This window comes from Sciurus carolinensis, chromosome 10, assembly GCF_902686445.1.
Source record: "Sciurus carolinensis chromosome 10, mSciCar1.2, whole genome shotgun sequence".
Taxonomy (NCBI): domain Eukaryota; kingdom Metazoa; phylum Chordata; class Mammalia; order Rodentia; family Sciuridae; genus Sciurus; species Sciurus carolinensis.
Genome location: NC_062222.1, coordinates 53,131,842 through 53,157,188, shown reverse-complemented (window position 1 = coordinate 53,157,188; position 25,347 = coordinate 53,131,842). Strand labels below are relative to the sequence as shown.

The 25,347-nt window shown below is 33.3% G+C and overlaps 1 protein-coding gene across 1 annotated transcript in view; it reads right to left on the bottom strand.

Moving 5' to 3' along the window:
* Positions 1-25,347, bottom strand: part of Cenpe (centromere protein E) — a 68,382-nt gene that overhangs the window by 1,341 nt on the left and 41,694 nt on the right. The window contains 20 exon segments of the mRNA XM_047566612.1: positions 485-771; positions 1,626-1,809; positions 3,995-4,092; positions 5,424-5,536; positions 9,421-9,606; positions 11,972-12,184; positions 14,450-14,653; positions 15,566-15,763; positions 17,617-17,835; positions 18,540-18,644; positions 19,801-20,091; positions 20,447-20,538; positions 20,541-20,604; positions 21,330-21,448; positions 21,451-21,589; positions 22,189-22,347; positions 22,970-23,251; positions 23,438-23,596; positions 24,246-24,533; positions 24,947-25,234. Of these exon segments, the coding sequence (XP_047422568.1) occupies positions 485-771; positions 1,626-1,809; positions 3,995-4,092; positions 5,424-5,536; positions 9,421-9,606; positions 11,972-12,184; positions 14,450-14,653; positions 15,566-15,763; positions 17,617-17,835; positions 18,540-18,644; positions 19,801-20,091; positions 20,447-20,538; positions 20,541-20,604; positions 21,330-21,448; positions 21,451-21,589; positions 22,189-22,347; positions 22,970-23,251; positions 23,438-23,596; positions 24,246-24,533; positions 24,947-25,234 (3,688 nt within the window).

Below are 25,347 nucleotides of genomic sequence, written 5' to 3'. Positions count from 1 at the left end.
CCTTAAATATACTCAGACCTCTGACATTAGCGTACAGTTAGGCAAAACAATTTAGCACAAAGCCTACTGGTGAAGTACTGAATATCCTGTGTAATTTATTTGAATACTGTTCGAAATTATAAAATGAATGTATGTCAATGAACATATAGGCCCACTGAACTGACAAGAAAGTCTTTTCAGTAGCAGTTTTGTTTATAGTGTAGTTTCTTTATGTCCTTGATTTGTTGCTTGTCTATCTTTGGAGAAACTGAGGGTTTAAGAGGCAGAACAAACTTCACCTGATGTAGAAAGTAACTACATGTCAGTTCTGTGCCTTGGAGAAAAACTCACTTTCTTACAGAGGGTCAGCAAACAAAAAAGCCTGTGCACTGTAGCTTGCTTAATTAACCAAACCTCTTGTCTACACTTGACATTTGGGGCCAAACACTAAAGACAAGTTCCAACTGTTATCCCCTGATTTCCAAGTAATTATATATTTACTTACCTGGGCAAAGGCCTAGACTTGAGTTATCAAAATAGCGAACTGGATGAGGTACTGGTAAAGACTTGGATCGGTTATCAAAAAACCAAGATTTTGGTGATTCTTTTGGTACAGGATCTTGGACATTCCGTTCCTTGCAATGAGAGGGTGTACTTTGTCTCTTTTTAGAATCTGTTCCAGTCACTTTGGGAGATTTTGGAGAATTCTCATAAGTTACTTCTTTGTAAGTCTCTCTTTTAAGGGTTCTTTCCTTCCAAGTTTTGACCTCATTGGAAAGACGCTGATTATTGCTTAAGTGTAGGAAAGAAAGAAAGAAAATAAATAAGTAAATAAATAGAAGATAGTTAGGACTGCTCAGTTCTTAAGATGTACCCACATGAAAAAATTAAAATAAAAAACGGTGGTGAAATATTCTTAATGTAAAATTTACCATTTACCACATTAATATTTTAATTTCAATCTAGTGCTTTCTGTTTGGACTATTTCCACAATTTAAAAGTAAAATGGGTCTATACAAACTAAATAATTTAAGTAAAACTTTGTGATCAGGGGGTTTAAAAATTCCAAGTATAATACCAGGTTTGCAAATGAACTGATATCATTTGGAGTGGTTTATCTATTGATATTTTGATATAATAATTTGATAAATTAGTCTTTCTGGCGAGACAAATCTTTGATGAATTTTTATTTAAAAAATTACACTTCTTTCATCTAGCCTACTCCCTACTCATTTTATAGATCTAGTCTTAAGAGTTTAGGTTTTTGATCACCATGCTCTTTATCCAACACCTAGATCTGTTCTTTCATAATGTCCTTTTACACTTGTTAGATTTGTTTATAAAGTAAAAGTAAACAGGGGTTCTCTGTTGATTACAGCTTCACTGACTTGTATATCTCTACTGTCCCCTCAAAAGTCTTTTACTTTCTTGATGTAATTAAAAATAGGTCAGTTGATGAATAATAAACATCTGGATGGGTGGTACTATATTCTTTTTTTTTTTTTTAAAGACACCTACTATATAAACTCTAAAATTTACTTTCCTCATAATATATGAAAGGCTGTCAACTGCACAAAATATACCCCACCCTCCAACCTATGTAACAGTCAAAAGCACAGTATCTGTATCACACAATCACATCTTACCTCAGCAGGTCATGCTTTTGCTTTATTAGTTGCTCATTTTGCTGCTTTAATTTAGAATTTTCCTCTTCTAGCCTTCTGTATTCACTTTTCAATATAAGTGCTTTTGTGCTTTGTATGATGCCACTGCCACCACCACAGGTTATGGGCTTATTTGAAGGCTGAGAATCAGTAGGTTCTGATATTACTGTGGGAGGCAAATACACACATAGGTGCTAATTTTAATTATCTCAAGATTCAAAATAAAAGAAACTATAAAACCTAAACACTTCCACCCTTACCCTGGAAATCACTCTAGACTTGTCCTTCTATCTCATCTACCTATCTGGTCTGTTTGATCACCAGTTCTATTTTACTTAAAAAAATTTTTTGGCAGTATTGGGGATTGAACCCAGGGCCTTGGGCATGCTAGGCAAGGCTCTACCACTGAGATATAACCCCAGGCCTTTTAATTTATTTATTTTGAGGTAGTATCTCACTAAGTTGCTCAGGCTGCCTTGAACTTGAGATCCCTACCTCAGTCTCTCAAGCAGCTGGGATTACAGATGAGCACCAATCACACCTGGCTGATTATCAGTTTTAAATATCTCTAGAATCTACCTCAATCACTTCCAAATATGGCTAGATCTTTCGCCCTAAGTGCAGCAATAGCTACCCTCCCCAGTTAGAGCTGTCTTTAATGTTGATTTGCACTCAAAATTAGTGCTCAGGTGGAGAGCTTGTTAAGATAGAGCAGGTATGGTGTCCGCCCCAGTCATTCAGGGTACTGTAAGTACTCAACATACACTGTTAACTAAATATACCTTAGAATGCTATTAAAGCACGTTAGTAAGAATTTAACACTATATGTGTAAAAGTAATGAGAGAGACTGTGTTCTGTAAATTACAGGCAAAATTGCATAAAATTATGAGGTGCTTATTCAGTGGAATAACCCATTAGGCCACTGGCATTCACATAAAAGGGGTAGGGTATATGTGGTGAACAAATTCTCAGTGTCCATTTTCTTTAGAATTCATATAAACTTCAGGTTGAACAGCCCTTATCTGAAAATATGACATCTGAAATATCTAAAACTGAGCAATGATATGGTACTGCAAGTGGGAAATTCAGATTGTCCATGTGGGTGGCTGGAAGAGCCTTTGGTTTCTGCACAAAATCATTAGATATATAAAGTTACCTTCAGGCTGTGCACTAAAGATGTGTATGAAAACATAAGTCAAATTAGTGTTTAGACTTGGGTCCTATCCCCATGATACATTATTATGTATCTGCAAATATTTCAAAAATCTTAAAAAATCTAAAACCCAGAAAACTTCTGGTTCTAAGAATTTAGGGTAAGGGCCACTTGACCTGTATATACCTGAAAGCCATCTACACATCAGAAGGAACTACCCTGACCCTTCTGTAACAAAGAATCCTCACTTCTATTTCCATCCTGTCAAGTTTTCTAGATAGGAGCTGAGATCATCCTGCAATAGACACTTGGGAAGTTCAATCTAAATAGGTACTAGGCAACATCTTCAACACACACTGAGTGGATAAAAATAACATTTATTATTATTATATTTTATTATAATATATTATATTTTGTTTGGCATTTAGAATTTTCAATATGCTTTTACACACAACTTTTGGTTTGCTCTTCTCAACAAGTACATATAAGGTGAGAAGGTTAGGTGCTGGACCTGTGATTTCATGTGGCCATTAAGAGAGTGCAATCAGTCTAGAGACCTGACCCTGATTTTTAGCTCAGTGCTTTTTCTATTACGCAAAACTGCCCAAGTACTAGCCAGCATTCTCTCTTCTCAAGTAAAATGTAAGAGACAGAAATGTGAAAAAAGGTACAGTTGAGGAATGTATATGTATGTAGAAATTTAACCATTAAATCTTAAAATGTAGCTAAGATATTTTTAAAGAGTTTTTCAAGTAAATATCAACTTGATATTTTTTACTTTTAAGGGCAAACAGGCAATTTTTACTTATTTTTACTGTGTACCAATTCTCATTTATTAGCTGCATATAGTTAAAAATGTATTAAGGAATGTATTTGACTTTTATTAGGAAGGGTAGTTCTACCTTGACCATTAAATCATTCTTTTATAGTAGCAAAAGTATCTTCAGTATAGTTAAAGATCTAATAATGCAAAAGTAAAATTCATATTGTTTAAGGCTACAGTGGATAAACAGTTGATTATAGTAATCTAAAGAGACACCATAAGATACATATGATCAAAATTAATTCATTTAAAAAGTAGACTAGTGGTAACTTGGGTTTATTCTTGAATGGTGAATGTATAATAGGCATTTTCAAAGTCTGTGTGTTGAGAAGTCATATTGGAAAGATCTGAAAATATCTGTAGTTTCTACTTACTTGAGGTATCTTGGGCCTGTTGATTTCTTCTCAGATTTTCTCTCAATACTCTTATCACTTCTTTTTGATAGTCTATAGTGGCTTTTGTAGAATGAATTCTAATAAGAACAATAATAAAAATGTGTAAAAGTTCAGCAACTAATTTTCTATGGAAGAATAAACAGAACGCTTGTTAAGAATTTTCTAATATGATTCATTACATTAACATAGTACCCATAAGTAGTGGTAGATCAGCCTGCATGATACCTCTTTGTGTCATGCCCTTTAAGGCTGTAATGCCATCAAATTGTAAGTATTTTGTTACAGAAAAACTCCCAATTTTCTTAATATTGAGAAACCAGTTCTTCTAAAATTTCTGAAAGTTCAGTAACTATTAATTGGCTATTAAGCCAAATTATATTTGGAGATGCTATAAAACAAACAATTGGTCTGTTATCATAGGGTCATAGAATAGTCTTGAAGGTACCATTACCAGAGCATGAAAGAGAAAAGCAGTTTCATTTCTGCACTGTCAGGAAAGCAAACCCTGCTGCAGGTCTCTAAGTGAAAGAGTCAAAAGGTCAAATTCTGATCATTGTTTTCCAGTAGAAAGACATTTTATGAATTGTTGGTTTAGGTGTTAATCAGCAAAGATAAATTTTCTGCCTTTTGTAAAAACCATAAAAGTATTTTGATTCTATAAGTAAAAATTTTTTTTATAATTAAGGACCTAATAGTGGAAGGCAGCTAGGCAGCATGAAGACTTATGGAATGCTACATTTTGAGTAGAATTAGAGATCATCATTAGATAGTTATTCAAGATTAGGAAGAATGAAGAGTGCTAGGAGCCAGAAGACCTCTTAAGACATCCTATAATAACCCTCTCCTTTTATTGACTGTGAATGCAAGGACCAGACACATTAAACAGCTTGTTTAGGTTGTGCATTAATAAGTGGGCACATGAATTCTAATTAATTTTCCTGGCGTCTGTTTAATCTTCTTTTTATTATGTTATGCCAGAGGCAGGCTTTTATGTATAAAAGTATATATACATAAGGTAATAAAAAAGAATATGCTCTGGGGTCCTAGGTACCTATAAATGAAGAGAAAATATACTCTTACAAATGCACACACACAGACACACACACACAGAGACATGTACAGGTTCTTAATGTTCACTTCCAAGCATAAAAGGCCATTTTAAATTGTTTATACACAACTGAAAAGGAAGCATTCAAAGAGGTATGTTAACTGATCCAAATTGTGATTAATTTAAAAAATGTTGTATGACAATTCAGTAAACTTAAAAATCTGTGGGTTTGTGTTTTTTCTTAAAGTATTTACTAATAACATTTTCATGAATTTCTTTTTAAAAAGTTAATGCAAAGATATTTATGCAGTTCAGGAAGAAAAGGTATTAAAGCCATGTTCAACCAAAGCAATGTCATACTCCTTCTCAAATTCCTTGGCATTTTTCATCTTCTCTAAGTCTATTTTCACCAGCTTTGTTTTGAGATCTTCAATTTCTTCTTTATAGGGCTGAGCTCCTAAAGTGACTTTGTCCTAATAGTTACAGAGAAAAGAAAAGTAAAATAATGATTAGAGTAGTCCCAAATTCTCCAGGTTTAAAGAAAAGGTAGTTGCTTTTGCTCTAGTAGACATGTTTTAAAATACCAAACCACTCCAAATATAAGAAAAACAAGAAAGGCATTAATACTAATTGAATAGTAATGAAACATTTGATGTGAAGTATGTTTGAAGCTAATATATAGAGGCATATAAATTTTATGTCTTAAAACAACTACTTTTTTTTTTCCAATAAAGAAAGTGATATATTTACAAAGTGAAACAAAAAGGTTGAAAATAATGAAATAATGGTGGACAATGACAAAGAAGGAAAAGGAAATAAAAGATGCTGAAGCAGAAATGTAAACATTACACGAGACTCAAATTCAAACACCACGTCATTGGGAATGCTTTTGTACAGAACGATGGCTCAATCAGTGAACAGACACATACTTATAATGTGCATGTGTAGATCTTTAAAAAAAAATGAACAGACTATTTCATACAGTGGTTTTAAGGTTTATAGAAAAACTGAATGAAAAATATTGAGCATTCCCATGTACACCCTGTCCTCTACCTGCTTTCCTGTTATTACCATTATGCATTAGTATGGTATATTTGTTATACCAATGAACTAATATCGATACAATATTAATTAGTTAATTAATTAAATGTAGGGAACATTCCTCAAGCTTATTTGACAGCAGTCTCTGACACCGTGGTTTAAATAAACCTAACAGTCTGGACGGAGAAACTGAGGAAATGTTAAAGATCTGCCTTTGCAGTTACTGAGGCTGAGCGACAAGCTGAGGGAAAACCTCACTCAACAGGCATCACGGCAAGCGGTGATGTGAGTTTGCCTGTGCTGCCTTGCCTCATGCTGTGTGCTGGAGCTTGCTCTTCCCCCAGTCCTCTGTCTCAGACTTGTTGCCAGACAGAATCACTTAGGGATATTCGATTTGTTTACATTAGTATGACATATAGCTTACCTATAGGTAGGTTCTGTTATGTTTTAACAAGCCTCTTAACCTGATTGGATAATGTGCCTATATATGTCTTGTACGATCATAAGTAAAATTAGATCTGTGTCTTCTGAGCCTGGTCTCCGATGTCTGTGTTTATTGGCGGACAATGCCATCCTCACCCTCAGTGGGACCTCCATTTCAAATAACTACAATTAAAGTCTGTAGTTTGCATTAGAATTTCTTAGATTTTTTACGCTCTACTATTTATCTCAGTCTTTCTTCCCTAACTCTAATGTTTCCCTAATTTTGTCTTTTCCAAAATATCACATATTTGAAATTGTATAGTAGGTAGCCTTTTTAGATTGGATACTTTCACTTAGCAATAAGCATTTAAGGTTCTCCCTTGTCTTTTCATGACTTCATAGCTCATTTCTTTTAACTGATGATATTCCTTGGTATGAATATACTGATGATTAGTTATCCATTCACCTATTGAAAGATATGTTGGTTGTTTCTAAATTTGGGTACTGATGATACAGTGGCTATAAATGCACATACATAGCTTTCTGTGTGATTTGACTAAATACTGGAGGAGGACAAAAGCTTGATCATATTGAGGCTGCAGGGGCCAAAGGGCAGTCAATGGAAGTAATGAATGATTGGGTCAGGATGATGGGGACTGATTCAAGGGGAAATAAAATGTTAATACCTCAGGACACTTCCCCTCCTCCAACCTGTTGCCAAGGTTACCTGCCTCCAGGGAGATGTTCCTCCCTGTAAGGAATTGTTAATGAGGAGCCCCTGGGTGATTTTCTTCCTGCCTTTCTGGGCAGCTCCTCTCCCAGTTTTTGGTCACTGGTCCATATATGCAGGATGAGAGGAGTAGAGGGTGTGAGAATAAAGGAAATCTAAAAATCTACAGAAGTGGCAGGACATTTTAATTATTTAAATTCACAGCTCCCTTAAGTCAGAGCATAACACTGTTTTTGACAAAATCCTCCAATGGCCCACAATACCCTTTATGTCTGTTTCACTGTTGCTTCTCGACTTATTTTGCACCTCTGTTCTCACTCTACTCTGGATATAGTGGCTTTCTTGTTTTCTCATATCTGTCTAGAATATTTATGTTTTTGGGTCTGTGCATTTGCTATTTTCTTCGCCTGGAGGACTCTTCTCTAGCCACACAGTTTGCCCCATCACTTCCTTCAGATCATCTTATTAGTGAGTTTCCTTAACTACAGCTCAATAAAAAGTCATCTCTTTGCTTGCACATGCCCACCTTTACCCAGAACCCATGTACTCCTTGTCTGGACTTTTTTTTCCATTATACTTTTTAATCATATAATCTTACATTTTAAAATCAGTTAGTTAATTTTTTGTCTCCCTGTACAGAAGGTAAGTTCTTTGATCTATATTCTGGACTCCCCTGCTGCCACTGGCATCTGGAGCAGTGACTAACACATAGCTGGTGCTCAGCAAATACTTGTTGAATGAATAAAATGTGATTGTTTATTTGTAATATTAAAAATTTATTCTTAAACTTCTAAAACTTTATAGTTGAATCTCTGGGTTGCTAGTTGTACCAACAATTGTCCAAACATAAAAATTATTTTCTTTAGTCTGTTTGCTCATGTTTCAATGAATGGATCAGACTTTTTAGAACAATGTTAAATAATGAAAAGAGAAGGCATTTTTGACTTGTTCTTAATTTTAGCGAGAGTGGAGAGACACTGAAGCAGAAACACACTTAAATGCTATTAAGTTCAGACTCGTGTAGCAGAATTATGAGTAGTGGTTGGCGCTAAAACCAAAAGAAGTGATAAGGAAAAGATGAATAGGGGTGTGACCTCAGGATACTGAAGTTCAGAAACATTTAAACCACCATTCTTTCCAAAGAAAACAGGCCTGATTCAGCTGACAGGACACCAGGTGGGTCTCAGTAATAGGAACAATAGGTGGAAAAATATAAAAACATACTAATTCTACTGGGGTTTATATATTTAATATAGTGTTATATATTTAGATAAGAAGCATCATTTTTGAAAAATGAAAAATGTACATTTTCAAATGTAAAAAATATTTATGTATTTTAAAAAACTGCTTTTCTAGCATGATAAAAATAACTGATATTTTGCATGAAAAGAAACTCCTATTCCTCAAAACTCTTCGAATGGAACCACTGTTTAATCCAATTATCCCACTCCTCGTATAAATCCCAAAGGATTTAAAATCGGCATACTACAGTGATGTGGCCACATCAATATTTATAGCAGCTCAATTCACAATAGCTAAGCTATGGAACCAATCTAGATGCCCTTCAACAGATGAATGGATAAAGAAAACGTGGTATATATACACAATGGAATATTACTCCATCATAAAGAAGAATGAAATCATGGCATTTGCTGGTAAATGAATGGAATTGGAGACTGTCATGCTAAGTGAAATAAGCAGGCCCCCCAAAACTAAAGGTCAAATGTTTTCTCCAATATGCAGATGCTAACATACGGTAAGAGGGGGAGGAAAGAACAGAAGTTCATTGGATCAGACACAGGGGAATGAAGTGAAGGGAGGAGGGATGGGAATAGGAAAGACAGTAGAACGAGACATACATTTCCTGTATATGAAGAGTGTAACTCCACATCATGTTCAACCACAAGAATGGTATCCTAATTAGAATAAGTTATACTCCATGTATGTCTAATATGTCAAAATATACTCTACTGTCATATCTAAAAAGAACAACAAAAAGATATTCCTGCATTTCATTTCTAAGTCGCTCCTGTTTTTAAAAATGAATAAAGAACTTTAGACATACATAGGTCAAAGGAATGGAAGAACAGAGCACCAAATTATGTCAAATTTAACAGTTAAAAGAAAATGATAACATTTATTCATAAAATGAGATTCAGTTACCTGAAGTACTTGCATCATTTCTTTTGTTTTCTCAAGGCATTTATTTGATTCATTAACTTTGGCTTGAAGTTTTGCTATTATGTTATTACTCATTTCAAGCTCTTTCTGCATCTTTATTATCTTGCCTTCTTTATGTATAGTACTTTCTTTAGCTTCATGCAAAGAAGTTTCCAGTTCCTGAATTTTCTGTTAAAGAAAGCACATATTCAACATATTCATAAGGTCCTTTTTTTTTTTTTTGGTACTAGGGATTGAACCCAGGGATGCTTAACCACTAAGCCACATCCCCAGCCCTTTTTTAATTAATTTTTTAACTTTTTAAAAAAATTTTTTTAAGCTGTTGATGAACCTTTATTTTATTTATATGCAGTGCTGAGAATTGGAACCCAGTGCCCTACACGTGTAAGGCAACCACTTTACCACTGAGCCACAACCCCAGGCCTGCCCTTTTTGTTTTGAGACAGGGTCTCAACTGAGTTGCCAAGGTTGGCTTTGAACTCATGATTCACCTGCCTCAGTCTCCTGAGCTGCTGGGATTACAGGAATTTGCCACTGTGTCTCACAAAGTCTATTTTAAAGATAGAGCTGCAGAATGTAAATTTGAGACAAAGATGTTCATATTTAGGTATTGATAATTTTCCATGAACTGCATTCATAAAGGATAGAAAAGAAGGGAGGTCAAATATTAATCTATAGACATGTTATTGCTTTCATTTAGAAGTAGGCGATTTTTGGATTTTTTTAAAAAATGACAAAATTTTATCTCATATAATCTGTCAGCAAATTCTTAAACCATGCACATGAAAACAGCCCAGTTGTAATGTTATTTACTGGTTTGTAGAGTGCTAAGCATATTAAAGAAGCACTCATTTTAAATTATTTGTTAACTGACTTTCTAAGTAATGTACATAAATCTTTTCCTTCATTTTTATTAATTAGTTTTGAAATTGAAAAATGAAAACATGGGAAAATTAAAAGGCACAAAATGAAAAAGTAGTTTCCACCTCCTGAAGCAATGACTGCTAAACTTTTCAAGTGTACTTGCCCAGGAATTTTCTCTTAAGTATCTAAGCATATGTGAATATGTACAACTAATTAGAACAAATTAAAAAAAATAGTTACTCATACACCATAAACTAACCATAGAATTCTGTTTTTTAAACCAATGTAATTTTGGATCTATTTTAAATATATATAAATCTTTCCCATTTTTGTTTTTATGAATGTATAGCATCTGATTTCATGGAAATACCATAAATTATTTAATTAGTCACCACAAATGAAGATTTAGGTTATTTTCAGTTTTTTATTTTTGCAAGTATAAATTAACTTAGGATAAACCTAAATACCTGAATTCTTTCATGTTTGTAAGATTATTTACATGCATACACTTTTTTCTTTCTGTGAAATGCTAATTTCTTTATGGTCCACCTAGAATTTGCTTTTGTTTAATGAATGATTCTTATTTATCTTCCAGATGACTAGGCTGTTGTTTCAAATTTTAAGTTAAGTAAACCATTTTTTTTTTTTCCCTACAGAGTTGAACATTACCATTATCATATATTAAATTCTTAGGCTTAACTGGGTAGGCTTCTGAACTCAATTCTGTTCCACTGCTATACTTTTTTATTCCTGCATCATTGCCAAACTAGTCTAATTAATTATATTGGCATACACTTTATTAATTTGTTAGGGTGTTTTCTTGGGTCAGGAAAATAGAATTTCCTTCTGCTTCTTTAAATTATTGCTCTGTTAAATGGGTTTCATCTTTGCTCTATTTTATCTCTATCAGCTGACAGTTCTATAAGGATCATCAAATCAAAAAATTGCAAACTAGTGATCTTCTAGTTTCCACTGGTAATTAATTATTAAAGTAGCAGTTGATGTTTCATTATAAGTATTTATCCTGGTAAAAATGATAAATTATAATTTACTTTTGGGATTCCCACTAAATCATTTCATGTGCTAATAAAATAAGGTAGCATGTTTGCTAATATTTAACAAGTCCCAAGGTTAGTTAATAATGTAAAAGGATTATTCAAATAATGCACTGACTCTTGGATACAAAATGATTTGTATAATTATGTGGTTATACTTTTAGCCTCTTCCATTTTTATTGTGACTATAACATTAGCCAATATTAAAGAAAATTATGATAATTAGAAAAAAGATAAATTGCTATTTTTCTCTAAGCTAATATGTTTTGCAAATAGATTATAGCTTAGTATAAAGTCACATGATTTAGAAAGTTTATAATGTATGATAATAATTTACATGGTAATCACTTAAATTATATTACATGAATTTAGTATTCAAATTAAGCTATGACTTACCTTTGTTTTATAATGCAAAGAGTAGAACTTTATAATTTCTTGACTTAAAATTAGTTTAGTTGAGTGATATCCAGAGAACTATATATAAATATCTAGCCCATCACACACACAAAATATTGTGTTCACATTCTTTAATCAATATAGTTAATACTATGGTTTTGCTCTAGACTCCAGGATGAAGCTAAAAATTAAAGAATATTTTATAGGAAATTGCATACCTCTGTTAGTTGTACAGCTCTTGTTGTAACATGAGGATTCTTATTGTCTTGTGCAGTAGGATTAACATGGGCACCAGATGCTAGGGAAACTGTCAAAGTTTGGTAGTCTTTAAATAGTTTATTTTTCTCTCTCATTGATTTCAGGTCATGTTCCCATTCTTTGGATCGGGTTGCACTTCTTTCCTCAAACTCTGTTGATTCATTTATAATAGCCTATTGAACAGTAAAACATAAGCTCTAAAATGATTTATATGTGAAAACCCTAGAATTCTAGTACAATGTATGTGCTGAAATTCATTATTTAGAACACCAAACACCCTAGAACAGTTTTAAAAGAATGTGAACGTTCTTTGCGGTTTGCACAAATTTTTAGATATTGGATGTTCATTATGAGAATGAAAAGAATAATGGCCGGAGCCAGGTGCAGTGACGTTACGCCTGTAGTCTCAGCGGGTCGGGAGGACTGCAAGTTCAAATCCAGCTTCAGCAAAAACAAGGTGCTAAGCAACTCAGTGAGACCTTGTCTCTAAATAAAATACAAAAATAGGGCTGAGGATGTGGCTTAGTGGTCGAGTGCCCCTGAGTTCAATAACCAGGTCACCAACCCTGACCTAGCAAACAAAAAGAAAAAAGAAAAATGGCTGGAGAAGATTCATATTGATCTGTGATAATCCAAACTTTGTTAGCTCTGTACTAACACATGAAAAGAGTTGAATTATGCAGATTAAACTCACTATGTATGCTATGGTTGATGATGAACTATTAAGTGCCATCTAAGAGCAGAACACACCTAGTAAACTTAACAGTTACCTATTTTCCTGCTTCATTCTAAACTTCAGTGTTTATAGGGAAAATAACTCACTGAATTTTGGTAATTTATCTGGATTATCTTTCATTTCTGTGAAAAGAACAAAAGAGAGCCATCAATACTCTCTTTTACACTAAACGTTAATTCTAAAATTACTCATACAATAAAACACTTCCTAATTCCTATGCAATATACTTTTTGCTCTTATCAAGAATATCTTACTGGTCTCATCTATAATTTCTTAATGGTTTATGGTCATATGAAAAGTATTCTTCATCATATAACATTAGGGAATTACAAATTGAACAAAGAGCTACAACTACGCATTTATTAGAATGGTCAAAATTTGAAACATTTATGCCACTAAATTTTCCCAATAATGCACAGCACAAGGAACTCTCATTCATTGCTAGTGGGGATATAAAACAGTACAGACTCTTTGGAACACAGTCTGGCAGTTTGTTATAAAAATAAACATACTTTTACTATATAATCCAGCCATTGCACTCCTTGGTACTTAACCAAATGAGTTGAAAATATTTTGTTTACAATTGCCCCAACTTAGAAGTAACCACGATGTTACTCAGTAGGCAAGTCGATAAATAAAGTGGTATATTAGGACAATGGAATACTATTTGGAATTGCAAAGAAATAAGCTATAATGCCATGAAAAAAAATGAGTAAAATTAAATGCATATTGCTAACTAAAAGAAGACAATCTGAAATGAAAAAGCTACTCACTGTCTGATTAAAGCATATGGTATTCTGGAAAAGTAGTATTATGGAAATAATAAAAAGATAAGCAGTTGTTAGAGGTTAGTGGGGGAGGCAAAGAAGAATATGCAGAGCCCAGAAGATTTTTTAGGGCAGTAAAAGTATTCTATATGATACTGTATGATAGGTACCTGTCATTATATACTTGTCAAATCTCAGGGAATATAAAAGCACCAAGCATGAACTGTAATATAAACTATGAACTTTGGGAAATAATGAAGTGTTAACAAAGGTGCATTGATTTGTATTAAATGTACCAATCTCCTGTGGGTTGGTGATAGTGGGTACATTAAGTGTTTGTGGAGATGGGGTATTATGAGAGCTCCCAGTGCTTTATTTTGTTATAATCTTAAAACCAGACTAAAAACTAAAGCTTACTAATACAAAAAAAATGGACACGTTTTTGATCCTCAAAGTTCAGGATCAGCACTTATAATATTAAGACCACCAAGAGAAAAGTTCAACAGGCCCTGAGGTCCTGCTAAATCAGCTGGTCAGCTTGTCTATGGCTTTATCACAACTGCTGCTTGTAGCCTGAAACTGACTCAGACCTCACCTTGGCTGAGGCTACTTGGACAAGGTTCAATTCCTACTGAAGCAGTGAGAAGGAGAAGGGGAGAGAAGAGTTAAGTGGAGTTCAAATTTCTCAAGAGGAAATTGAACATTATATACCAAGGGTGTGTTACCTTTATAAGTATAAATGGACATTTAATTATCTCAAGGAAGCATAATATGTTAGAGGAAGAACATGTTTTACAAAATCAACTTCTTTCATAAAGTGTATGCAAATAAATAAAAAACATACCTAAAATTAATTTACTCTAAGACCATAGAGAAATGAGTTAGAAAAAGCAAACAGAAAAAAATTAGGTAGCATGATAAAAATTAATACTTACAGTTATTTTGTTATTGTAGAAATTATTCACTTGACAAATGCTCTCATTTTCTTTCTGGATGCCATTTTTAAGTTCTTCAATATCAAAAGGAGTATTTAACCACTTTTCCAAAAACTGAGTCATTTCTTTCCAGTTACTTAGTACTTGTTGTAATTCAGTCTTTATGCTGAGAAAGTCATTTTCTGAGACATCATTGAGAATTTCCTGTATGAAAAATAGGTACTTTATCACCTGAATATTAGGAAAATTTTATCCAAATATCATATGAAATACAATATCATAAAAAGTGGAAAATATGTATTGTACTTGGATTCTTCTTAATATTTTAAAGTAATCTAAGGCTGGGTATGGTGGTGCACACCTGTAATCCCAGCAATTTAGGAGGCTGAGGCAGGAGGATCTCAAGTTCAAAGTCAGCCTCAGCAACTTAGGTAGCCCTAAGCAATTTGGTGAGATCGTATCTCAAAATAAAAAATAAAAAGGGCTGGGAATGTGGCACAGTGGTTAAGTGGCTCTGGGCTCAATCCCTGGTATGGGGTGGGGGTGGGGCAGAGAAAATAAAAAAGAAATCTAAAAAATATAATTTTAACCAAAAACTTTATTCCAGTTGTTTGCATAATAAAATTTTGGTAGGATATACTATATGATAGTGGGACATCTATAAGTTCTACCTGTTAAGAATTAAAATCTGTCAGAATGATCAATCTGAGACTAATTATCACATAAAATGCTAGTCTGTGTATATAGCAGGCCTTACAAGTATGTTGGGAACATGAATGCCTTCTGTTTCTGGGGAGAGCAAGATACATGTGGAGTTGTTATAATAAAAGGGTTTCTGACTCCCAGTCATAGATGTAAGAAGTTTTAGAAGGCATTTGTAAACTTATTCTAGGGTTTCATGAATTCCCATTTATTAATGTTAAATCTAGTTTTCTATGCTTATGGAGGTCTGAAAGAAGGCTAGTCCATTATTTGGCAGTCTTTATGTTTGGCTGGTTATCACTCTTAAATCTATTTTTAATTTCTAGTAAATGAAAATAAATAGTTTTAAGCACATGAAAAGTACTTTTCTACTTGATAAAAAGGTAAATTAAATCTATTTAAAATAAATTATACCTCAATATGTAGATCCAAACTCTGTTTCAGTTTGAAGTACCTTAATTCTTCGGATGGTATGACATAATCCTGTTGAGGGTGTTGTATTTTAATCTGGAGTTCATTTTGCTTTTCCACTTCATCAATAAAAGCCATTTCAAATTTATTGATGGAATCATGTTGTTCTTCTTTTATCTTTGTAATGTGGCTTAATACATACTTGTAGAAAAAAAATAAAAATAAATTGGAAAATGAAACTTTTGTCACATTCAGAGCAAGTTTTAAACCTTTGAGACTGAGGTGGGAAGGTATATCTTGTTTATTTATATTCTCTGATAAGTAAAGAAGGGAGAAGCCATCTTCTATCTCTAAATTTCTCCTCTTAGAATCGTGGGAGAATAACTTCCAGACCTCTCTTTCCATATTTTCGACTTCCTAATTGGAATACCTCATGGATATTGTATAAATACCTCAAATTCAAAGTTTAGAATGTCACATGGTCACTTTCTATATATACCCTGCTTCTTCTATTGCCCCCTTTTTTGGTTAGTTAAATTGCCAATCACCAAGGCTTCCCAGTTAACATCTGAGTAAATCCTCTTCTGCCCACCTTGCTTGGATAACCAATAAACAGGTATTTATGCTTCAAGATTTCCTTGTTGAGCATTTTTAGACATTTGGCTTCAATACCATATACTGAATAAATTCTATATATCTGTTTGTCACGATTTGTAGAAGGATTCTCAGAATCTAAGGGGTCACCCAACTAGGTAGGACAGATTTCCTACTTGTTAATTCCTTAACCTCTTATAATCTGGTGTTTTCCCTAAATGCTTAACTAAATTGCTCTGGCAATGGTCACTGAGAAGTCTGTTATCACCAAATCGAGGGAACACTTTCATTCCATACTCCAGCTCTCTGAAGTATCTACCATTCTTGGCCACTTTGTCTGACATGCTCCACTCCACTAACATGAGGGACAGCACTTGTTTGCTTCTCTCCTGTCTCTGATTTTTCCAACCTTGAAAATATGTTGTATCCGTTTCTATAACTGTCTCTTGAACAATTACCTTTTCTAGAGTTCTTGTCTTCTTCCAAAGCTTTCTTCTTTTATTATGCTCTGGATGATCTTTGTCATATAGTTGTATTACTTGTCACCTATATGTTATATTTGGACTTTTATTCTGCTAAACCTCAGACTCACAGTTAAATGTCCACATGCTTTCTCTTCTTGGATGTCTCAACATGGGTATTCTAACCTTGAAACATCTAAACAAAACACCTGATCTCTCCTGCATCACCCACTTGATTCTCTTCCTTTTTTCCTTATCTCAGTATCTATCCACACACATGGATAATCACAAATCTTGGAACTCCATCTAAACCTCTCTCTCTTATTTCCATTATAAATCACATGGACATACCATTTTAAGCTGCTAAATATTTCTTTAATGTCTTCTCTCAGTCCCTATTAAACTTTCCCTAATAGTACAGTCACACATACTATCTCACCTGGACCACTGTAATTGCCTTTTATTTCTCTCTTCTAGGCTTATCCCCCTCAAACTCATGTCTTCTTTATTCTGCACTGAAGTCCTTAAATATTAATTTCATCTGTTACTATTGCTACTTAAACTGTTGGCTGTTCATCCTCTACAAACTGAACTCCAAGTTTTATTGCTTGAGTTTGGTTTCCACTATAGTCTAATCTTCTAAACTCTTATATGTGGCATGTCATACAATCTGGACATACCTCTATCCTGTACTCATTACCTGTCTATATGTCTCCCTTACTCACCAGATTGAGAGATCTTCCATATATGACTCAACTGTTTCCTGAGCACCTTGACAGTATCTAGGCACACAGGCAGAACTCAGCTTTTATTGAATCAACAGATACTAGATATACTAAAAATTCTGTACCTACTATTCTCAGACCTACACAATTTTTAAATTTAGTAAGTATACTAAATAGCTAATATGCTAACTCCTAAACAGCACTTAAGTACACTGAAATTTGTAACTTAAATTTAGAGCAGTATTAATAAGGACATTATTAAAAATGTTGGTACCTTCAGTTTCTTCATGACTCTATGGAATTCCATGGAACATCTCTGGTTTGCAGTAAGAAGTTTTTGAATCTGTTTGGTTTGTGGGTATGTAAGTGAGAGGTTTGCTTTCACTCTAATTGAAAGCTCTTTTCGGGTTTCGATTTCCTTCTCCAAGTCAAAAGACAATCTATTCAAGCACTCATAATGATTATCCATCTCTGAGTATCTCTGCAGAAGCTCCTAAAGGAAATTAGAATTCATTTTATTTAACAATAAATAGTTCCACTGGTAGAACTGTAGGAACATTTATATTTTAACACTTTCTATAAGAAATAAATAAATAAAGACATTGTGTTTAAACAAAAGGAAACATACTATTGATTTGGGATTATAGAAATAATATATGATTATAGTGAAAACTTTTAAAAAGTAGGCAAATAAAACAAAACCAGAAATAACCATTATTTTAATTTGGATAACTTCTCTTTTAGTCTTTTGAGTATTCATGATTTGAATGAGTACTGGGAAAGTCTGAAGAGACGCTTGAGTGAATTCAAACCCCATCAACTCCGGCCTTACTTCTCACTAGCTTTCTCCTTTCTTGGTGTTCCTCGAACCCACCAGCCAGGTTGCTGCCTTAGGAGCTTTGTTTACTATTTCCTCCATATATATTGTCCTTGTCCCAGACACCTGCATAGCTTAATCCTTGACTTCTTACAGGTATATACCCAAAGATCACCTTTCCAGCAAGGCCTTAAAACTCACAAACTCCAATTATTGTGTTTATATATAAATATAGGTACACACATGCATAAATGTACTAGCTTATAAGTTTTAGAAAAATACCAGGCATTACATACTCATCCCACACAGGTACCAGATTGCATCTTAGGCTTCAGGAAGCCTTTGGAAGGTATTGACATGAATGTGTGGGGGCCACTTACTTTTATCCTGAAGCACTTTTCTCTCAGGCTTTCTGTACGGTACTCTTCTCCATCACACAGTAACCTTCTTTCATATTTTATGACCTCTTTGTGATTCTGATGGTCCTGGTAAAAAGAAATGATCAGACATAAGTATTCACATATAATGTACAAATACTTTATTATATTTTTATATCAAGTTTCAATAATGAAATTAAATATAAGACCTGTAACTCAAAAAATAATGTTAAGTAGATGTCAAATGAAGGTACTAAGTCTTACAGTGAGGGACTTGAACTCATTAGGGGAAGAATGTGGAAGAACCATATATTATTTGGAGACAGGATTTGTTCTTCATAGTTGCAAAGGAGGTTTTAGATTTACTTCTGGTTATACTTTTCTGAATCTCTGCATTTGAAATTATTGCTGCCAACTAAATACTAGCAAAACCACTTATACTGTATCCACAGTGCCCCAAACCCTATTCATATATTTTTTCTAGTACTTTGGAACTGAAAATTCAGGTCTTGTTTACATTTCATGTTTCTGATTAAAAAGTACAAAACAAAAAATATATTTTTGCCTACTTGTTTAACTTGTCTACTACAAGACTTAGAAGAATGACTAACTGTTCAAAAAATATTTTTCTAATGGATTAAAATTCTATAAATTTAGTTATGGCCCATATATAGATGATTCCTGAGCATCTGGTGTTTCTGATGAGAGGGCGAATGATATTTTTTTCTACTTTATTTTTTATCATTAAAATTTGAAAATGAAAGAAATTTTAAAAAATTATTTTACATGTTTATCTGAACTTTCTGTTACTTTGTAGGGGATTCTATTAGGCTTTTAAAATTATATTATTCTGAATATCTACAAATAATCCTACTAGAAAAACTTTGTAATGCTCATATTTCCTTTTTTCCTTCTAACCAGTAGTAATAGACCATTTCTATATCCCTATCAAGAAGGTTAGAAGTGGAGTAATCTTTTACAAATCTAATCCTTCAAATATTTTTCTATTTAGAGTAATACTATATCTTGTTAAAAAATTAGAAATTATATTACTGAGAATAATTTGCTTTAACAAATTTTTTCTTAAAAATGAAAAGTGGTATTTTCTGAAAAACATTTTGGCCTCTTTTAAAAATGTGTTTCCTACTGGTGTGAAAATTACAGTAAGTTTTCTCACTTTAGTGTTCACAAAAAATTCCAAGGAAAAAAAATCCATATTGGTAACCCTTTATAAAGCTTGATTCTTACAATTACTAGAACTCACTCTAGCTATCATTTTTCTTATGATTTCTCTGAATTGGTCTCTTTCCATTTTGAGGGATTTCTTTTTCCTCCTTAGCTCATTGCTTTCCTTAGTTACAGTTCTTATTTCTTCAAGATTTTCATGAAGTTTCTTGGTCAAATGCAAGTTATCCATATCCATACTTTGCACAAATATATTTTGGGCCTCAATTTGCCTCTTCAAATGTTCCATTTCATTTATTTTTTTGTTACTTTCATTGACATCTTCTTTCACTTTAAGAAGTTGAAGCTCTTTTTTCTGAAGTTCTTGGATCTTGAGATAATTACAAAATAAGTTAGAATGCAAACAGAATTCCTTCAAGGAAGGAAAATAGCACCTACTTCTTATATTTGTACATTTATAAAGGTTAAGTATCCCTCATCTGAAGTGTTTCTGATTTTGGAACATTTGCATACACTCTACCAGCTTAGAATTCCTAATCTGAAAATCTCAAATTTGAAAAATTTGAGTCTTACATCAGTGCTCAAAGTATAGATTTCAGAGCATTCTGTTTTCCTGAATTTTGGATTAGGGATGCTCAACTATTTATATCTACTTATCTATATATTTTCTCATTTCTCAAGTACTTTTGGAACAATTACTTCCAAAAGAAAAAAAAAAAACATACCTTTTTTTGTAGTTCATCTTTTGATTTATCTAAATCCTTTTGAATATTTGTAATTTGAGTTGTCTTTTCTGAAACTTTCTCTCTGAGTTTTCAATAGTTTCCTGTTGTTCTTTCAAATGCATATGGGCAAGTTTTAGTTCCTGTTGTGTCTCCAGATCCTTTATTAGAAAAAAAAGAGATAAATATGATGACATAAGAAACATTACCACTGCAGGCCATATGGCCCATCTTGTAGCATGCTTGCCTCTCATGCTGGAGTCCCGGGTTCGAGTCCCCAGCACTCTGCAATTATGGAAATAACAAACAAACAAGAAACATTACCTTTTCTTAATCATTAAACAAAATCTGAAAAACTCAGTTAAAAACAACCACTAGGCCATCCCCCAAATTTGAATTGTATAGAAGGAGTTAAGGAACAAATTCCTATCTGTAGCCTCCCCCACCTTAATCCTGTTTCCTGTTGACCTCTACTACTTGCTTTCCTCCTTTCCTGCTACCCAGCCAGTGTAACATACTTTCTAATCAGCATCACACAAAAGGTGCTCTCTCCTAGGCTTAGAATTTCATTATACAGATAAACCCCGTCAGCCAGTGCCTCATATGAACACTTGGATTGCTTCTAGACTTTGATCATCCCAAATATGCTGCAGCGAATGCTGTTATATTTTCACTCCAATGTGTGAATATGTTAGTAGGATAAATTCCTAGAATTGGAACTGCTATACCAAATGTATATCCTGAAAAAATTTTAAAAAGATATTAAGTGTCTCCTTTAAAAGATCATAACATTTACCATCTCACCAACAATATCATCTGTTTTCAAGGAAAGGAGGTTCTGCCTTAAGAACATGCTTACTGGACAGGAAGAATGTGCACAACTCACTCTAGCTATGGTGTCCCGCAGGTTTTCCTTGAGTTGATCTCTCTCCAGCTTGAGCATCTCCTCTGTTCTTCTTATATTATCTCTTTCTTTCATTACAGATTTCATTTCTTCGAGGTTTTATGAAGTTTCTGAGCCAAATTTAAATTGTCCATTTCTATTTTACCCAGAGTTAAACCTTGATCCTTCAGTTGTTTCTGTGTCTCACTGACATCTTCTTTTAATTTAAAAAGTTGCTGTTCATTTGCCTTAAGTTCTTGAATCTTAAGCCAATCATAATATAATGTTAGGTTACTGATTTTAGGGAAGGATAAGGAATAGTTTCTAAGTTGATAAATACTACACTACTCCCACATTAACACTCTGCATAAACCTATACAAAATTTTCTTTTGAGGTATAATATACAAAAAGTCTATAATCCTAAGTTTGTACCTCAATTTATTCTTGGTATATGCATATACCTATTAAAACTACAACCCATGTCAAGTCAGAGAATATTTCTAGCATTCCATAAAGTGCCTATAAATCCCTTTCTTGGAGGTAATTGCTATTCTGACCTTTAAAATATTTGATCAGTTTTACCTATTTTTGAACCTTCTTATGACAATGCATTCTTCTGATGATAGGTAGTTTCTACCATTTTGGATATAGCTGCTACGGACATTCTTTTTAGAGATGTTATTTAGTCTTTTCTATTAGGTACATAACCAGAGAGTGGAAATGCTGGACCTTATGGCAGATATATGTTCAGCATTTAGTAAATATTGATGAGCTGTTTCCCAATGTGGCCAATCCATCTTATATTCCCAAGATTTCAAGCACAACAAATCAGATATTCAGTCAAAAACCTATGTAAAATACCTTCTCTTGTAATCTGGCATTTGAATTTTCTACATCTATTTTCAAGTTTGCCATTTCATCTGTCTTCTCAGAAACAATCCCTCTGAGTTTAGCAATAGTTTCTTGGTGCTCTTTCAGATCCATGTAAGCAATTCTTAGTTCTTCTTGCTTTTTCAGATCCTTTTAAGAACAGGGTCATATCTTAATGTTAACTAATATTTTCTACATGAAGTGATATATTTTCTTGGTAAAAATAATAATGCATTTACGTCTCAATTTATATCTTTGTTGTTACAAAGTTAAAGGCTTTCTCTTCCTGATCTTATCTCCCTAACACTCTACTCTTACTTTCAGATAACATACTACTATACATACTACTTAACAGCTGGATAACCCACTTCAGGGTTATCTTGTACTTAAATACAAGATATTAAAATCTGTTTTCAATTTTTTGGGGGCTGAATATGATTTTGATATATTGCTCATATTTACCCACTTTCCTTGTGAGGGACATTTAGATTGTTTCCCAATTTTTATTACAAACTACTATAATAAACAACCTTGTGGTGTGTGTATGTTTGTGCATACATATTTAAGTAATTGAGTCAGCATACATGTAGGATAAAATCCATGAAGATATGCTGGTTACAGAACTTAAAGTCTTTAAGAAAAATAATACTAAATTATCTGCTTAAAAGATTATGTCATTCTTGCCTACAATACCACTTATTTCAAAGCAGTGTTCATTGCTCCACGGAGATAACACATTTATTTGCTAGCAAGAAGAATGAGTGTAACTTACTTTTGCTTCTGTTTCTCTAAGGCTTTCCCTCAGCTGCTCCTGTTCCATTTTGAGAGTTTCCTCCACAATTCTTAGGCCATCATTTTCCTCAGTAAAAAATTTTAGTTTTTCAAGGCTTTCATTAAGTTTCTGAGTCAACTTTAACTTCTCCATTTCTATATTCTCCAGAGCTGAATTCTGAGCTTCTAGTTGCTTCTTCAGTAGCTCTGTTTCATCCATAGTTTCCTTGAGGTCATTTTTTACATTAAGAAGTTGATGTTCTTTCTCCTGAAGTTCTTGGATCTTGAGATAATCATGCAATAAGTTAGGATATTGAAGATATAAATAAAAAACCAAATAATAGCTTCAAAATTGAATAGGCAAATCTTTACTTGTCTTCAATTTTAGGCTAATTCATATCCTGTTTCATTATACAAATGACCTGATTTGAACTCCCAGTTACTCAGACAATAGCTTAAAAGAAAATACCTGTGCTTTTATGGCAGCATTTGCATTTTCTAAGTCCATTTGCATATTTGATATTTCATCAGTTTTTTCAGAAACAGTTCTTTGGAGTTTATTAATAGTTTCTTGGTGCTCTTTCAGATCAATGTGAACAATTCTTAGTTCCTCTTGTTTTTCCAAGTCCTTTATTGTTAGAGAAAGAAAAAATATTGAGAGTAACACAATTGAAATGGTATAAAAAGATAGAGGGTAAGAAGTAAAAGTCTTCCTTACCCTTTGTAAGGCTTCCCAGTCTTCACCCTCTAAGATACTTTTGAATGTTAACACATGTTCTGTATATACTATACAACTTACTGTTTTTCCTAGCAGGACACTCACCAATATATCACTGTAGTTCTATCTTATTCTTTATCTATGGTGCATTATTCTATGATTTGAATACACTGTATTTAACTAGTCCTCTACTAAATGGGCAGTTACAATTTCTATTATATATTTAAAACTTTTTTTAGTTGTTGATGGACCTTTATTTTATTCATTTATTTATATGCGGTGCTAAGAACTGCATACAGTGCCTCATACATGCTAGGTAAGTGCTTTACCACTGAGCCACAACCTTACCCCTCCATTATATTTTTTGTATGCTTTATTATTGCAACTTGCTGAAGTGAATAACCTTCAACAAACATCTTTGCAAAATTCTGAAATTATGTGCAGGACAAATAGCTACAAGTGGACTCTTTGGGACCAATTTACACTACATCAACTCTATGGGTCATTGTCCTTTTAGGATACAAGGTTACAGTTACTCGAGTGAAGGATGATAACTTACTCTAGACGTGGTTTCTTTTAGGGTTTTCTCGAGCTGGTCTCTCTCTACTTTGAGAGTCTCCTTCATACTTCTAAGGGCATCTCTTTCTTTTGTTACAGATTTAATTTCTTCAAGGTTTTCGTGGAGTCTCTGAGTCAACTTTACATTCTCCATTTCTAAATTTTCCAGAACTGACTTCTGAGCCTCATATTGCTCTTTTGAATGTTCCATTTCATACATTTTTTTCTGAGTCTCAGCAACAGCTTTCATCTGGAGATATTCATTTTCTTTTTCCTTAAGTTCTTGAAGCTGAAAAAATAATAAGTTGAAATATAGGCAGAGTTGTTTTAGAAAAACACCCATTCCCAAATTAAGCAAATACTTTTACATTTTAGTCTAATCTATCTACTACTTTCTTTCATGAGGGATATCAGGAACATAATAACTAGATCTCATTTTCTAACTTAACAAAACAAGATCTACTTTTTTCCTATAATTCAGCATTTGAATTTCCTAAGTTCCTCTGAATATGTGCTGCTTGATCTGTCTTTTCTGAAATAGTTCTTGGACTACCAATTTCTTTGTACTCAGTTTATGACTGTAAGCAATTTTTTGTTTCTCTTATATTTCCTTTACGATAAGAGGAAAATTAATACAACAATGAACACTATCACCTTAATGCTAATTTTGTTTCCAGAAAGCATTAGAAGAGGGAAACTTACTTTAGCTACATTTTCTTTAATGTCTTCTTTCATTTGGTCTCTCTCCATTTGAAGGACTTCCTGTACTCTTTTCAGTTCATCTCTTTCCTGAATTATAATTTTTATTTCTTCTTGACTTTCTTCAAGTCTCCTATTTAACTTGAGCCTGTCACTTTCTATACTTTGTAGCATTGACTCTTTGACTTTGAGAAGCTCCTTGAATTGTTCTTGTTCATTCATTTTTTCCTGAGTTTCGCTACTTTCTTTTATATTAACGAGTTGTTCCTGTTTCTCATAAAGCTCTTGAATCTTAAAAATAATAATAAAATATGTTAATAGCCACACACACATACACACACACATGCATTTTTAAGGAAAAACAAAAACTAGGCTGTTTTCTGAAATAATTTAGTATGTAAACA